Source organism: Diplotaxodon limnothrissa, linkage group LG15 (genome assembly GCF_057381915.1).
Source record: "Diplotaxodon limnothrissa isolate DT_005_m linkage group LG15, D_limnothrissa_male_GT1.1, whole genome shotgun sequence".
Lineage (NCBI taxonomy): Eukaryota > Metazoa > Chordata > Actinopteri > Cichliformes > Cichlidae > Diplotaxodon > Diplotaxodon limnothrissa.
The window spans coordinates 36,251,000-36,268,596 of record NC_140610.1 but is presented as its reverse complement, the minus strand read 5'-3'; the positions used below and the strand labels follow the sequence as shown (position 1 = coordinate 36,268,596).

The window sequence follows — 17,597 nt, the reverse complement described above, 5'->3', positions numbered from 1 at the left end:
ATGACCTCTGAAAAGCTGATTAAGCGTTGGGAGATCCGTGCTCAGTCACCAGCAAAGCAAAGCAAAACACCCTGTCATGCACAGATGAAGCGCATGCCAGTAACTTCTAGAAACTCGTGCACCAGGGTCACAGGTGCAAACCTCTCTGTCATCAAGGTGCTTTCCTGCAAGTCATATGATTGTTTTTGTGAGCTCTGGAAAACGTGCCAGTACCTTCCTCCTCTGTCCCTTGGCTTAAGCCTTTTTGCACCCCTACTTGGCTCATAAACATCTTACACAAAAGGTGAGCAACAACATGTCACATGTTGAAGACTGTCTGCCTTGGTGTGAGTGTTCTGTTCACGTAGAAAGAGACAACAGTAAGTACAACGTATTTATGTAGTATCCCAAAGTGCTTTACAGAGGTATCAATAAAAACGAACTTGTGCAAGGTTAACATGAACACACATGTAATGAATGTTTCAATGGCTCTTCAATGGCATGTGTGGCATAATGGTGCAAAGCATAAAAAAGCGGCTCCACCTTAAACAGTTCTGTAAAAAACGAGTAAATAAATAAATAACTTATTGGACAGTTGTAACCAAGATGAACTTGTACCAGAATGATGAGGAAAAGTATGAAGAAAGGGAGAAACAGATCATGATCCAAAGCATTATGTGTCAAACAGAACCATACTCTCTGCTCAGCTTAAGCCAAATGCTGCAGAAGCAATCAGAAAGCACCTCACTGTGAAAATAGATAATGACCCAAACCAAGCAACAAGAGTTTCTTGAGGCCAATTAAAGAATATTCTTCAATGGCCAAGTAAGTCACATGATCTCCACCGAATAGTGCATGCTTTTCTATTATTGAATACAAAACTGAAAGCAGAGAGACCCTCAAACAAGCAGCAGCTAAAGGCAGGTGCAGTAAAGGACTAGTAGAGCAACTCAATGGAAAAAACAGCATTTGGTGAGTTGTTCTTTCATGCAAGCATTCAAAGGAGTATTTTTTATATATATGTTTAAATTGATGTTAGTTCACTAAAATGTGAAGGCTGTGCATAAAAGTGACTGTCAGTCTCAAACAGCTCATGCTAAATTTGTGATCAGTCATCAGTTCAGTGACATCTTTGTTCTTTGATTTATAATCCACTGCAGTGGTGTACAGAAGCTACAACTACAATAAAATGTGTCTTCGTCCCAAATGTCACGGAGAGCGCCGTCCTCCTAGTTCTCAGTCTGGTCCCTTCCTCACTCACATGCTGACTTTTAAAATACAAAGACAAAATGAAAGCCTCGGCTAACAGCTTCAAGATGGGGCATTAATCAGTGAGTGATGTTGCAGTGATCAGGCTATGAGTAATGTACTTTTTAATTTTTCTTTTCTTATTGTTGTCAGAGCGATTAACAACATTAGTTTAACGAATAGTTTACACAGCACACGTTTAACTTGCATAAGTTCCCTCAGATCTGCAGATCTTGAGGTACAGTTTCCAAGAAGAAGTAAGCAGCTCCCTTCGTGACTGCCTTTTTCAGTGCAGGTGTCACGCATGACATCACATCCCGTGTTTGTAACACTAAATGTCTGATTAATGCTTGATAGTACATCAGTGAGATCTACTCACACTCACAAGATCTACTAAAAATGATTGAAAAACAACTTTGGAGAAAGATATTCTGATGTTTACGGGGTTTTTTCTCACTCAGTGGAAGCCCTCACTGGAGTCAGCAGTGTCTTGATATGTCTTGGCTTTACTTTTAGGGAGCAGTGAGGTCATCCACCTTTATAAATAGTCTACTGCCAGCTTGCTAGAGAACATGTGAAATACTCTAAACTGAACTGAATAAAGTGATGCAGCAGAGTAATTTACGATTTCCAACTCATTCCTTTTAAAAATGGACATTCACCAGCACACATAAATAAACGTTTACATTGATACATATATTTGTACATATATTTATTATTATTTTCAGATGTAGCCATTCTTGTATTTTGCTTGTTTACATTATTGTATTTTGCACAACTCTGTTGCTTGTGAAGCTCGCACACAAGAATTTCACTCACAAGTGCTGTACCAATGTACCTGCACATGTGATGTGACAATAAAAGTGATTTGATTTGATTTGATTTGATCCCCAGCAGGTTATATGAGGTCATGTGGCCCGCTGCATGTGGAGCAGACGAGGCTGAGAACTAAAGCTTTTGGAGTAACGGTGGACTCGCTCCCATTGAACTCCCACTAAAAACTTTGTTGTTGTGAAGCACTTTGCAATATTTATCTTCAGTCATCTTAAGTCATAATTTCATTTGTACTTACTTACTTAGAATAGCTGCAAGATGTGCAGTTTAGGTCTCAATACATCACCATTAAAATGACTTTAACCAGTAATGTGTTTGAGGAAGTGTTGATCCAAACAAATCTGCTCGGATTATGCTGCCATGATTGTCATAATAGGTTATTTTGCAGCATTGCAGGGAAACAAACAGATTACAAATATGGACAAAACAAAGCGCTGGTATCAGACTTGGTTTTGGCACTGATAACTTTATTTTAAAATGCACAATTGCAAATTGGTCCACAGTTTTGATGTGAACCAGTCCTATCCTATCTTCAGTCATCCGCAAAACCGCAACAACATTTTTCCAAAGTTTAAGCTTTGGAAAAATGGATTTCAAAAAACAAAAAGTCCTGATCAAAGACAACAGACCGAACGAGGTCTCAGCAGGATTTATACGTGATGAACGATATTTTAAAACGACCTCTAGTTCATGCAGGGAAGCAAGAATATGGGTGATGTGGCGTTTGGCTGCTGCATCTAAACCAACCAGAGGACTTAGAAACACGCATGAACAATGAGTTCAAATAATCGAGATGGGAGAAAATAAAAGTTCCAACTTGTTAAATGACAGCAGAGGTTTGATTTGTGCTTCTTAGATGAAATAAATGAGACTGGGTGAGCTCGGAGATCACGTTCAAAATTTAAATTCTTGTCAAAGATTTCAAGGAGGTGATTTGAGGTCGCCGGAGAAGCTAAACACAGCCAAACACAACAAGGTCAGCTGTGATGGTAAAACTGAGGATTATTAATGGTGAAGCACTGAGGCACTACTGTTTATCTTCAATATAGCTGAAGTACGAATTAATGAGCCTGTTAAGATGACCCAAGGGTAAGAAGTAAAACAGCTGGTCCCAGGGTTGAGCCCTCAGTGCATAACATTGTGTTTTATTAGAAGATGCTTTCATTTAGCATATTTCTCAAGAGTGACAAGATTTTTGTTTTCCCCCTGTGTTTACTTTCACCAAAAATCTCGGCAAACAGGACTTTAGCTCACATGCTTTTTAAAAATGCATTTGTGCTGATCTACTTTTTTATTATTATTATTATTATTCTTGACTAACATCTAATAATAATTACTTCTCACATCATTTGGTTCTTTGGTGTTCAGAGTTCACCAAGAAGTTTCAAGTGCTGCAAAGAGAGCTATCAGTTCTGTGAACATCAAAACAAACCAGGAAACAGTGTTGTTGCACGCTGCATTCTCACTTTGTAAAGATAGCGTAGGGGTTTGATGTGTGTGTGTTTGTGTGCGTGGGGGGCATGCCTTGCTCTGTGCTGCGCTGCTAACTTCCTGCTTTACAAGCAGAGCTGCTGCAGTTGAGATTCTGCTCTTGTGTTGTTTTCAGGGGGACAGCGTTGATGTCAAGGCTCTGAGAGCCAAGTTCAACAGCAAATCCAGCACCTCGGATACCAGCAGCCGGGACAGCGGCTCGCCGAAATCTCCTCGACCTGGGTTTGGGAGAGCCATTCTTCCAGTGGCAGAGAGCGAGCTGACACAGAGACTTTCACCCACGATTCCTCCTCATCTGGCTGGCCCAGGCCCGGTGAGACTCCCGAGAATTGAGCCGATGGCGGCTTCGATCCCTCCCAGACCGGGTTCGTTCCCTCGACCGCCTGCCTATGCTGGACTCAGAACCCCCATTCAGCCAACAGATGCTACCAAAGTCAAGCAGACGGGGGAGATGCTACAGAACATGATGCTGAGGCATCAGAAGTCCCCGGTCCCCCCGGTCCCCCAGGTCCCCCAGGTACCCCAGGTACCCCGACTAGGAGCTGGAAGCTCAGCTCCTGTTCCACCTCCCACCTCTACCCCTCTTCCACTCAGACAGCAGCCTCGACAGAGGAGCGCGGGGGAAGTGACCCCACTGAGGAGGCCTCTGCCCCCTGAAGGACCGATGCCCGTGAAACCTAAAAGACCTCCGACTGTCAACTTGGAGCCGTTTCGGAGGAACAGGAGAGGGCTTCCTCCTGCTCTTCCTGCCCCGAGGACGAGTGATGGTAAGTCTGTCTGGTTCAGGTGTTCAAGTCCCTTAATAAGGTGCGCCATCATATTAAGTTAACACAGTAAGTGAGACCATCTTGACTTGTTTGTGTCTGCTGTACTGTGACTGTGGCTGGTGTATAGTTTATGGTAAAATGGTAAATGGCCTGCATTTGTATAGCGCTATACACTACATTCAGTCATTCACCCATTCACACACACATTCACACACTGGTGATGGCAAGCTACATTGTAGCCACAGCTGCCCTGGGGCGCTCCTAACTGAACTCCCAGAATACAAATAATAAAATGAATGATGACTAACTTCCTTTGAGCTGCTCAGTTAAGTGGACCTGATGTTCTTCACGCTGTCATGTCCTGTCACGGAGATGGACAGAAACATAACCGTGTCTTTAATTTTCTTGCTACAATGGCTGAAAATGTCAGAATTGTCCAAATCAAATCTAAAAGGGACAACAGCAATCTGCGGTGAGGTAAAGCTCCGAACGTAAATCAAGCATTAAGTCTGATTTATTGGAAAATAAATCAGACTCTTAAAAGGAGGAGAGACTTTTAAAAAGAATCTGTTTTCAAATCTTGTAATGAGACAGATTCTGACACTGACAGTCCTCAGTGTGCTTTGTCAGTGACAAAAATGTGCTAAAAACTTGATTTGTTCAACCACTTTAAAGGAAAAAGCAGAACACTCAAACAGAGCACCAAACAGAGCACCAAACATCGCGTGTGTAAAGCAGTAATTTCTGCTGTTTGTGTGATTGCTTTTTGTGGGATTACACTTCTTTCATCCATTTCATTTTGTCGTAACGTCATTGTGCAAAGATTTTTTTCTCTGCTACTCTTTGTAGGCTCAGGAAGCAGAAGGATGTCTTTACCTGTAGCACCACCGGCAGTGGTCAGTCCTCCAAAACCTCCACAACGCTCTGACAAACCCAACAGACTGCAGCGGCAGATTGCCTCTGCGTAAGTATTTGGGTTAACACAACGATGATGTGAAGCCCTGTTATGTCTGGTTTTGAGCCTCTTATGTAAGAGGCCCAGTGCTGCTGAACTGATGCAAAGGAAACTGTGTGAAACTCTTAGTGTTTTAAACCAAGTATTATAGGACACCTTAGTTTCAGCTTTCAAATGACTTCATTTACATCTAGTGCGGGCAAGAGATGCTGAAGAATTACGAAGCAGAGGGTTTACCGCTGCTGCAGTCGTGACCCGAGATTAGAAAATATGTGCAAGGATTCGCCTGTTGCACAGCAACACTGTTTCTCAAAATGCATTTTGAACACACCTAAGTATACTTTCAAAGAAAAACCTTATTGACTGGATGATGGTTTTAACAGTCAAATTAAGCTTTTTCCTACTGAGTCAATACAGATGTAACAAAGCACTTGCTGACCAGTAATCAGAGAAACCTGTCTGATTGTCGATTTCAGGGACCTGGACGAAGACGAACAGGATCCCTATGACGATATCGACATTGACAAAAATGGTGAAGACTTGTTTTGTTCTTGAAGCTTCTCTGACACATTGTCTGAGCTATAGTCACTGCTTGGTATTTTTAACATTGTGTTTTCTATTAGAGATATGTTATTATAGATATGTTTTCACATATCGGTTTATAATTTATATTTTGCGTTACTTTACAGAGAACTGCAGCGAACACAGTTCACAGTGTGTTGATGGGGTGAGTAAAGAAAAGCAAAAACGAAAAATTTACCACCGTGGAAGTCTCGCTTTGCAAGAACATAGTGCACATTTCCCTGAATCTGTTAATAGACTAGGTTTAAAACCAACATTGCACTCTTAGAAAATAATAAGGCACAAAAAATAAACAGCTCTGATCATTTTTTGATTTAAGCTTTGAAAATCTACAAAAAGGCACTCTTTTATCAGAAGTAATCAGAAGTGCCGCTTTTATCTAATAATCCCGTACAAGATGACTTGTCTTTGCTCTTTACGGGTACAAATAAAAGCTTTTCTCTTGCAGGATGATGACGACGAGGTGTATGAGATGATTGATGAGTAAGTATGAATGTTCTGTCTTCCCCATTAAACCACTGAGTCTCTATTTAATAGAAATGTGGCTGCAGCTGCATGAACAGAAAGCAGTCTACAGTTTCTATTGTTTCTGTTGCTGCTTCTGTTATTTTTGCAACTCATAAGTGATCTGTGGTGCAGTATTTAAGTTACAGTGCAACAAATGGTACCTTGGTACGATATCTACATCTTTATTTATCGTTTACTATAAAGAGTAAGTCACACTCATTTCCTGTGATTCAACATACAGAATTTCCTGTTAAAGCAAAAACATTGTGACAGAATTCAGGCAACGTCTGTCGAAATGTGGGAAGACTGGAGAACTTGAAAAACTTTTTGTGTAAAACGCTTATGTGTGAAACATTTATCTGCCCAGAAAACGAAAAATAAAGGCACCTAACTCAAAATCTGTGAAGGGGGAATTCTTTTAAAAGGTGGCCGGTCTTCGTTTGTTTATTTGATTCTTCTCTTATAGGGAGCAAGAGAAAGCCACCATGAAAGAAGTTAAGAAGAAACAGGAGAAGGACATGAAAGAGATTCAGAAAAAAATGAGTGAGCTCAAGAAGAAATTTCAGGTAAAGACACGGAGAGAGAAAAGATGACTTTTAAGTTAGCCTGAATGGTTAATGGTTAAGTTATCCTGCTCCGCCTCATCCCTTTGGTGTAAACATTATATCTTTCCCCCGTGCAGTTACAAGGAGAGATAGAGGTTATTCACACCGCCAAAGTCCGGTACGACTGGAATGGGGAAGGGAAACTGGACCTGAGCGTGCACCAGGGGGACAGCGTGGAGATCCTCCGTGTGACGGGTAACCCGGGAGGCAGATGGTTGGCACGCACTATGAATGGAAACTGTAAGTTTACATTTCAGTCAATCACATAAAGAAAGCCTTTGAATAAATTGACTTGTACCAAAATATCAAAAGAAAAAAGAAAGCAAACAAAGTAGAGACTTCTGCATCAAAGTTTTCCATCTGAAACACTGGTTATTGTCGTCGGTGGTGATATTATCGTAGCTGTGGTTCAGGAGATGAAGCAGGGCGTCTACCAATCGGAAGTCTTGATGGTTTGATCTCCGGCTCCTCCAGTCTGCATATCAAAGTATCCTGGTGCAGAGTGTGTGTGTGAGAATTAGGCAATAATTAGGCTTAGAGTGAAGGACTGTATGAAGGTGTGTGTGACTGGGTAAGTGAGTTGCTTGGTGAGGACCTCTTGGCGTGGTATTTTAGCACAAGGTCCCTCTTTCATGTCAGATTTATTCAGTTTCTTCCTACTGATTTTATTTTTTTTCATTTGTTCATCAAAAAAGCAAAGTAATGCCAGTAACTGACAAATGAAAACTCAAATAATGCAGCTTTCGCACTTTTCCCCCCGAAAGTCGTTAATTACGGTACTTCCTTCTGTAAGATATTTTTTCTGTTCCTTACTTCCTCAAAGGGCTCTGGCAACAACTTTTCACTTTATTTATTTATTTTACTATGTCCTCAAAAATATAAAGTATCTGCAACTGAGCATTTGAGACCATAACGTCTAAAGTATCACAAAGTTACAATGTAAACAAAATGCAGTTAGTGTGACAGAACTTTAGCACATTATGGTGTAAGCGTGCTTATGTAGCAGGAGAGTGATGCTGTTGCTCCCTCTGCACGGATTCATTTAACAATAGTTGAACTCTCATATGGAACTGAGAAACAACTGCTTCCTGTGTTAATGTTAGAAATGCAGACTCTGGATATAAATATACATTCACTGCTCACTTTGTTAGCTACCCCTTTGGATGTGCCTGTGATCTTAGAATATCTTTAATTCTTTGTGAAATTGAGTAGAAATTCAACACGACTCCTTGGAGATTTTGGTGCAGCTGATCCAGATTTGTAGCTGTGCATCTGTAATGTCTCCCATTCAATCACATCCCAAAGGTGCTCTACTGGATTGACATCTACTGACTGTGGAGTCTATCTGAATACAATGAACTAATTGTCATATATTTGAGCTTTGTGACTTGTTCCTGCTGGAAGCACCAAAGAATACTCAGTTGGTACTCAAGATCCCAAACTGTGCCCCCACCATGAAGAGAAGCCTGAGCCATTGATACAATCGATCCATGCTTTCAAGGTGTTTATCCCAAATTCTGATTCTACTACCATAACGTGGCGGCAGAGATCAGGACTCATCATCAGACTAGACTTTTATCCAATCTTCTGTTGTTCAGTTTTGGTGAGCTCGTGTTAATTGTGGCCACAGTTTCCTGTTCTTAGCTGACAGGATTGCCAACCAGTGTGGTCTTCTGCTACTGTACCCCATGTGCTTCAAGGTTTAACATGTTGTGTTGAAAGATGCTCTTCTGCATCCTCTGATTGTCATAAGTGGTTATTTCCATGACTGTTGTGTTTTTATCAGCTCAAAGCAGTCTGGCTATTCCCCTCTGACCTCAATAAGGCATTCTCACCCAGAGGACTGCCATTCACTGGATATTTTCTCTTTTTTGGACCACTATCTGGGAAAATCCTGGCACCAACAACCATGCCATGTTCAAAGACACTTGATTCATCTTTCTTCTAGGATTCTGTGCTGTGGCTATTTAGCATAAATCTAGTTTTATTAAGTAATAAAATAAGTAATAATCATCTAATATACAGATCAGATTCTGGGTATTAGATGATTATGTGTGGCTAATACGTATCGTATAATCATGAAATGTCACAATCAAGCCACAGTGCTTCATTTTGTTGTTGCACTTCTCTGCAGATGGATACATCAACAACTCGTGTGTGGATATTGACTATGAAGCAGTGAAGATCAAACACGGGTACAAAAAATCAAACTCACAAGCGTTACCTCCACCACCCCCGGACCCACCACAGATCTTTAATATGGACTCCGACAACAGAGACAGGTGCAGGATAAGAGATTGCTAATTCTGCTGCAGCTTCACATCTGTTCAGTTGAATTTCATTTTCAGTTTTACTCACGTCTCTTCCAACTAAACCCTTGTTTGTATGTTTCCTCTAACTTGCAGCCTGATTCAAGATGAGGGTAAGTGACTGCAGACCACAGTGAAGTGCAAATAACAATCTATGCCAAGTTAAGATGATATAAAAATACAAAAGGATTTTTCTCTTGTATTTTTCTCTAGTGGAAAAATGTATAGGGATATATTTGGTGCCTAATTTGTCTTTTCTAGAACATTTCTATGAGCTACTTGGCAATCTTGCAGTATGCAAGTGATAGCTATGTACTTTTAAAAAATTTTAGTTTTAATGACAAATATTTGAAACAGTTTCTTTCATCAGATAATATTTATTATTATTTCTTATTATGTAGCATTTATTATTTACTATTATTTATTCCTTTTAGCATCTGTTTTATGGACTTTTTTTTGGTTCTCAGATGACTATGATGATGTCCAACCACTACCTGAAGATTTCCCACCTCCGCCACCTGAAATCAGGTATCAGTTAACCCCCAATTAATTTGAAGAAGGCTGAGATATTGATGACTAAGTATTAGTGAATTTTCATCATAAAAATAACTTTTACGTGTGCAGATCTAGTCACTGGTGACATCAGATGGTGTTAAAGAAAAACTAAATTTAACAATGAGAAAATTGATAATGAATTAATTTGTGATTAACTGTTATACCATATTATATTTTTCAGCATAGACCCCAAAGTGGAGAAGGATTTGAAAAAAAAATTTAAGGTAAACCTTTTTAAAAACTTTGCAGAGTGCCATCTGCATTGCAATCAATTCAGATGTTTGTTTGTTTTTTACTCATGCAATGGGAATCGCCCTTTTCATTATTTTTTTTAATTCGACCACTGTGACTGTTTCCCAGTATGATGGACCACTCAGGGTGCTGCACACCATGTTAGTGGATCCTAACTCCATCATAAAGAAACCAGGAGCAAAAGATCTGCCTGTAACACAGGGAGAGATTGTGGATGTCATCCAGCTCACCAACAGCAAGAAAGCTCTGTGTCGCAACAGGTTTGGGAAATGTATGTAAAACCATCAGCATCTCATTCACTTTTGTAATTGTAATTTGGAGAATTTGCAGTTCATTGGTTTAAGAAAACATGAAGTACTCTGGGATTTTGTTTGTTTGTCCTTTTTCAAATATATGATGTCATGAGCTTTTCTTACTGTTCTTTTCATATGTCGTTCATTACGGCCTCTGGAAAAAGAAATAAAATTCCTGTAAAAGATGTACGCATCTTCTAAACCTTTCGCAGAAGAGGCTTTATAATTAAAACATTTCAGCCATTTGTATGTTTATGTGTTTGAACATGGCCCAGATGGAGTCAATGGTGACTTAAAGACAACATTAAAAACAAAGATTAGACAAGAAACTGCTGTGAAGATTATTATAATAATAATAATAATAATAATAATAATAATAATAATAATAATAATAATAATAATAATAATAATAATAATAATAATAAGAGCATGCTGGAAAAACAAAACAAAACAGTGCAATCATATTCCCAAAAATATTAATTAACTAAATAAAAAATTACCTCAAATGAAAGCCAAATAAAACATTATTTCTAGTAATAATAAAAGGGGATGTCACACAGTTTTAGTTTATTTCTTTATTATTTATAATTATTATAAAATGACATCTTCTCTCTCTACAGCACAGTATTTGCTGAATATGTTGATCTGCTGCTGCTTGATGAAAGATCAGGCCATTGACATTTCTTCCTATATCCTTTCTTGTTGGTTAAACCTGACCCAAATATTACCATAAAACTTAAGATATTTCAATTAAACACAAATTTGTGCCACAGAAAGATAAAGCCAAGAGAACAACAAAGTTACAAGAATTTACTCCTTTATAATCACTGATGTTCAATGAAAGTCTTTAAAACATAGTGTCACAGTCACAGCAAAGAGGGATCCAAATGCAGGATATGCAGACAAAGTATAAAAAAAATAACTGTTAATTAGACTGACGGTAGAAGTCTATGGACAAAAGAAGCAAAATTCACAGTAACACATAAAAACAGCAAACTCTTAAAGAAACACATGAAGCACACAATTATAACAACAACAACAACAAAAGAAAAGACACTGACAATGACTGTAGGGAGACTAGTGATCTATATGCACTAATGAGGTAATCAGGGAGAATGGAAACACTAGAGTAACAAAACACAGCTGAAGCTAATCAAGGTAATGACAAAGAAAGAAAAATGAAATATAAGACACGGGAGACAAATGCCTACCAAAATAAAAGAGGAAGCGTTATTACACAGCGACAAGGACTTGACAACATGACACAAGAAGATTAAGATTTGACAGGATACAAGAAGATACAGTACTAGTGAGGATGAACTAACATATGCCAATACATGAATGAACTCCACAGAGAACAATCCCTCTAACCTAAGTAAAGATGTACTGGTGGACTTCACCTTGATTTTGAGGTCACGTCACTGGGATTCGAACTCGTTTGAGATTTTTAGTAGCTACACCTACGCTATATAAATTTGAAACTCCTACGTCGGCTCGGTCTCAAGCTATCACATTCACATCGCCTGCCAGCCCAGCAGGGCAACAACAATACCCATCGGCCTTTTAAGTCTTTATGGAGTAATAAAAACACAACACAGATCATTTTTGTGTAGTAATATCAGACAATAATTCAAAAAGTATTTCAATATTTCAAATGATGATAATAAATAGTGATAATTTCTGTGCTGTCTCCTGTTTCACAGATGGTTATGTGTCCAGATCTCTTCTTCTTCCAATGTAAGTGAATCCTCCTGACTTCATATGTGACTGACTATGTCAATGTACTTCCTTAAAGTGTAAAGAAGTAATAAATCACACTAAATGTGTGTTTTTTGAAGATTGTCAAAGATAAAAGCTTAGTGTATGAAATGTATAATATAAGGGTCATTGATGTGCACATCTGTGTGTCCGAGTGCATGATACTGTTTAAAAAGATCTGTTGAAACTAATTTAATCCGATCATTGCATCTAGGAATTTATTATATAAATTCCCATCTTTGAAATTAAAACTAACACTAATGTAGTAGACAGTGTTAGAGGTTTAAATAACATTAATTTAATTGCATTTTTTTTTTTTTTGCACTTTTTTCGTGCCTCCTGAGTTTTGCAAATATTTTCATTTTATACAGGCTGTTACTTGAACACCTGTATTGAAGGACAAAAGAATTTGAAATTTTATAACTAAACATATTCCTAGTTTTACATTGGTTGCCCCCCGACCTGGCAAGTATATTTGCATGTATACTAGATGTGTGAGGACACACGCTGTCTGTGTGCATGCGAAGCAATGTGCAAGCTAGGACTGTGTCGTTTTTTCATTACAACATGCAGAACAGGAAGTAGAAACCTTTTAAGTGGAATTCAGGTACACACAAATGTGCATAACCACCTAAAAGTTTGATTTCTTCAACTATTTACTGATTTATATAATTATTAATGTATTGCTAAAAGTGCATTAAACTGCACCTCTCCTTTCTTTAGCTTTATATTATTCTGGGTCCTATTAATAGGTTGAGACAGATTCTTCAACATTAGGCAGTCGATCACAGTAACAAATAAGATTGATAACAGGGGAAAGAATAATATCCTCTGGAAGGGGAAACCTCACTTAAAGTGTAGAGTGCCCGTCTAGATGAGCTGATGTTTCCCTTCCCACAGCTTCAGCAGCTTCCACAATGCTTATTATCCACAGCAGATTTCAGGCATTGTCTTTTTCCCCCGATTCCGGCTCCTCTGAGCTTTCACTTTTCTTCTATTCTTCTTGTTTCTGTGTTTATGAAATAGGAGTACATACGAATGAGGATCATTTTATCACATTAAATCGTTTTGTTATCAAGCAAGAGCCAAGATGAAAAATCATAAATAACCATTAAAAAAAATGTAACAAAAGTTATTACAGTTTTGTATTTTCTAATTTGTTTTTAGCTTTATTTATTTATTTATTTTTTAATTTTAACTTAAAAAAAATTTCAGTCTAGCTTCAGTTCATTTCAGGAGCCAGTTTGCTTGTTTCAGTTTAGTTTCAATTGCTTAAAATGTTTAGTTTTGCTTCAGTTTTTATTAGTTTCAGTGTTCGTTTTAATCCTTTATTTAGTGTTTCTGGAGAACAGAAGCAAGAGACAGGAAACCCAGTAAAACACAAAAATCCAATACACACAAACTGCCCATCAAATCCTCATCAGCCAAATGCTAATAATACGTTTTACAAAATGTACAAGTGCTAAAACTAAAGATACTCGCTTCATGTTTTTGTTTTATTTTAGCTTTGTCTTTTTTCTGAAAGTCTAGTTTTTGTTTTTATTTTAGTTGAATAAAATGTTTTTTTCACATGTAGTCTTTGTGAAACTGTCTTTTACAAATCTTATCTAAATATCCAAACCTTGTTTTTGTCTGGGCCTCAGAAGCATATATTATTATTGGAAATCTATTCATGTATTCATAAACTAACATTAAAACTGAAATTATCCACTCAGTTACAAAAAATATGCACGTCACAGCAATGGCTTGTATATAACCATCTTTTCTGCTTTTAACTAGTTTAGTTTAAACCTTGTTGATGAAGCTTATGGAATATCACAAGTTCCAAATATTCTTTTGCAGGGAACAAGACATTTATGATGACGTCGACTATGCAGATGGTAAGTTTCCGTTTTTATACTCTGCAATAAAATCCAGTCAGACTGAGCTTTTGTCATTTGTAATTGAAGTGCAAGTATAAAGGCGCATTTTCTTTCTCTGTTTTGTTTCAGATGTCTACGACAACGATTCTCTGTAACATGATTATTAAAGTGTATCAAACTAAACATACAAGAGAGAAAAGGAAACAAACAAACCAAACATTTTTTAGCTTTATCGAACTATAACCAAAAACTGGATGCTAGAAAATCAAGTAAAGACAGAATCTGTCTGGATACAGATGCTTTATTTGATTGCACAAACTTCAGAAATGTGTTGAAAAGTCACAGGTTTGTAGAGTTTCTGTAGATTTGTTTGTGCTAAGCTGTATAAAAGTTCAAACTTAATCCAACTGTGTAATTATTCAAACTGACAAAATCAAACGATATATCAAACTTAAATATAAATATAATAATTTATAAGGACTTGGGGTTTTTTTGTCCACAAAAGGTCACTCATAATAAGACTGTGTAAACAAACTTACTGTAAACCTTCACTCACCTGCCACTATATTACCTGCTCAACGTATCAACACGTGATGTCACAGAGCTCACTCTACTCAAATGGCCTCCACAGTCACCAGATCTCGGTCCTGTTCATGGACTCACAGACTCACAACATGGATGTGCAGCCAACAAAATCTGCAGTGACACTTGAATCTCTGCCATAAAGAATTAAAAATGGTTTTAAAAACAAAATGTGGGCTGGAACCTTATATTAGTAATGTATAGCTAATAAAGTGGCTGGTGAGTGTAAGTGCACACAGATTGTCGAAGGTCAACAAACTCATCAGTGTTTGTCAAAGTGCTTGTATAGAAAATAAATACACTATTACTGTTGATGTGTGTATTTTTCACCCTCTGAGATAATTTAAATAAAATAGTTTTTATCTGATGATTGATTGTTTTGTTTTGTTTGTTCCTTAATAAAAAATAAAAACAGAGCTCAACTAGTGAAAATGTTTGATTATGTTTAGTCAAATGGGAGTTAAAGTCCTTTCCTGCTGTGGTAAAGTTTATTTTCTAGAAAGACTGAGAGGTTTGCCATCACTAAGGTGAGGACAGCTACACATTATCTGTCTGGGTAGGTTTACATCAAAGCTGAAATAACTCAGCAGTTCTATTCAATTCAATTTCATTTATACAGCTCCAAATCACAACAACAGTCTCAAGGTGCTTTATATTGTAAGGTAGACCCTACAATAATACATACAGAGAAAAACCGCAAAATCAAATGACCCTCTATAAGCAAGCACTTTGGCAACAGTGGGAAGGAAAAACTCCCTTTTAACAGGAAGAAACCTCCAGCAGAACCAGGCTCAGGGAGGGGCGGCCATCTCCCGGGACCGGTTGGGGTGAGAGAAGGAAGACAGGATAAAAAACATGCTGTGAAAGAGAGACAGAGATTAGTAACAAGTATGATTCAATGCAGAGAGGTCTATTAACACAAAGTGAGTGAGGAAAAAGCGCCCAGTGCATCATGGGAATCCCCCAGCAGCCTACACCTATTGCAGCATAACTAAGGGAGGATTCAGGGTCACCAGATCCAGCCCTAACTATATAACTTAGCAAAAAGGAAAGTTTTAAGCCTAATCTTAAAAGTAGAGATAGTGTCTGTCTCCTGAATCCAAACTGGAAGCTGGTTCCACAGAGGAGGGGCCTGAACACTGAAGGCTCTGCCTCCCATTCTACTTTTAAATACTCCAGGAACAACACACAGGCCTTTGTTTCTGTTTCCATCTTGTGGTGAAACCTCTCACCTGCATCCTGCAGAACACTCGAGAAGCGCTTTGCAGACAGAATGAGGTTTATGTCCATCTCGTCTAAAATTATTTTCCTTTCATCCACAGTCATAAACCATAAATATTTATAGATGTTTGCTTTTTATTAAGAAACTTTTCGTTGTTGTTGTTGTTGTGCTAAGCTAACAGGCAGAATGCTACAAGCATAGCTCTAAAGAATGTAGCATCATGTTCAGTGTAGTCCGTGCTGCTGGGAGAATGGACTGCCATACACGTTATGTGTCTGTGAGCGCTAGGAGGGAGAAAAAGGGGAGTGGAAAGGTACGAGCAGTCATCGAGCAAAAACGCCTCTCTCTGTCTGTCGCAAGAAAAGTTGACCCACACAACAAAGTAGAGCTATTTTTCGGCTACCAGCCGACAGGGACCCCGCCGTATTATGCTGGGCTTACACTGTGCGATTTTTTCAGTCGCGCGATTCAGCTCCTGCTCAAACTGTACGATTGACTCGCAGGGGTTAGAAGTTCATAGGTCACGATGCAGGGTCTCACAATATACGGCCCGATGCTCTGATGCGACCTGAGTGCTCACACTGTGCGTCCATAAAAATGAAGGTTATAACAAAAATTCTGTCGCTCGCTCTCCCTCTCCGTCTTTCACTCACACAGACACACCACCACCATCAACTTTGCTAAATTGCTAATGAAAAACATTGATCAGGCAGCTGTGATTGAGCAGCAGTGTCGATCCAACTATTTTCACGGTTGTTGTGGTCGTGATAATTTTGTGAGGCCACATCGAAAGGGCTCGGATGGTTCTACAGGTTGTGCCTCCATCGCTTGTGTCCAGATCACACGCTGCACTGCCGTGCTACGCCGTCTTTTTCGCTGACATTTGTGTTTGCGCGTGCGCAGTGTGGCAAACTGCGGTGACACCCTCACGACCAAGCGATTGATGATCGGGAGCTGGTCGTGAGGTGTCAATCGCTTCTCGTTACCCCACGTATACTACACGACGCACGATGAAGGCCAAAATCGGGCCGATCGCCAAAACGATCGCACGACTCAAAAATCGGCTCAAAATGGGCCAAAAATCGCACAGTGTGAGCCCAGCATTAGTCAGAGGTCCCTTTACTACAGTTCGGAGTCGCGGACCTTCAGTAATAGTAATAAATCACACAGCAATAGTACATTCACGTTGTTGTAAAAAGCATGATAATATTGTAGCGGGTCAGGGCTGTTCGGGGTTCTGCTTGTACAGTTATGTTTTGTGTATGTTGCCATGGTGACGGGTGACGCCCTCTCGCTGCGACGGTGTGTCCTTCCGGGGTCAGAGGGCGCCCTATGTGTGTTGTGGTTGCCGCGCTGAGCAGTTAGCTAGTGGCAGAGTGTTCTTCTGCAAATGTAATAAACGGCTGTGCTCCCTGGCTAGCTCACGGGAAGCAAGACCAAACGATACCTCCGTCTCCTCCTTGTCTGAACTCGCCACAATATATTAAGTAATCCAAAGTATTCAGAATACGTTACTGTCATTGAGTAACGTAACGGAATAGGTTACAGAATACATTTTGGGGCATGTATTCTGTATTCTGTAATGGAATACATTTTAAAAGTAACCTTCCCAACACTGCAGCCCCACCCCACCACACACACTATTTATTTATTTATTTATTTATTTATTTATTTATTTATTTATTTATTTTTAATCAATTCCAGCTCCTGGCCGGACGAAGGAGACGCTCGATTGAATCGACGATCTTCTACTTGAGTCTGCTTTGGGTGCTTCCTGTTTCAAAGTCCAGCTGGGG

The 17,597-nt window shown here is 39.0% G+C and overlaps 1 protein-coding gene across 1 annotated transcript; it reads left to right on the top strand.

Annotated features, from left to right (window-relative positions):
- LOC146617904 (FYN-binding protein 1) lies at positions 1-14,152 on the top strand. Its single transcript, XM_085373540.1, has 16 exons — positions 1-156; positions 3,668-4,319; positions 5,169-5,283; positions 5,751-5,806; positions 5,964-6,001; positions 6,305-6,339; positions 6,830-6,929; positions 7,046-7,208; positions 9,103-9,250; positions 9,374-9,390; positions 9,745-9,805; positions 10,014-10,056; positions 10,193-10,355; positions 12,081-12,114; positions 13,978-14,015; positions 14,127-14,152. Exons 1-16 carry the CDS (start codon positions 1-3, stop codon positions 14,150-14,152), a joined length of 1,845 nt encoding a protein of 614 aa, XP_085229666.1.
- The last annotated feature ends 3,445 nt before the right edge of the window (positions 14,153-17,597 follow it).

What these genes read in the sequence shown, in the direction of transcription:
- LOC146617904 (XM_085373540.1), top strand. Translation starts at nt 1, where the DNA reads ATGACCTCTGAAAAGCTGATTAAGCGTTGGGAGATCCGTGCTCAGTCA. An exon ending in TATCGACATTGACAAAAATG is followed by an intron (nt 5,807 to 5,963) that starts GTGAAGACTTGT and finishes GTTACTTTACAG; the next exon opens with AGAACTGCAGCGAACACAGT. An exon ending in GTGTATGAGATGATTGATGA is followed by an intron (nt 6,340 to 6,829) that starts GTAAGTATGAAT and finishes CTTCTCTTATAG; the next exon opens with GGAGCAAGAGAAAGCCACCA.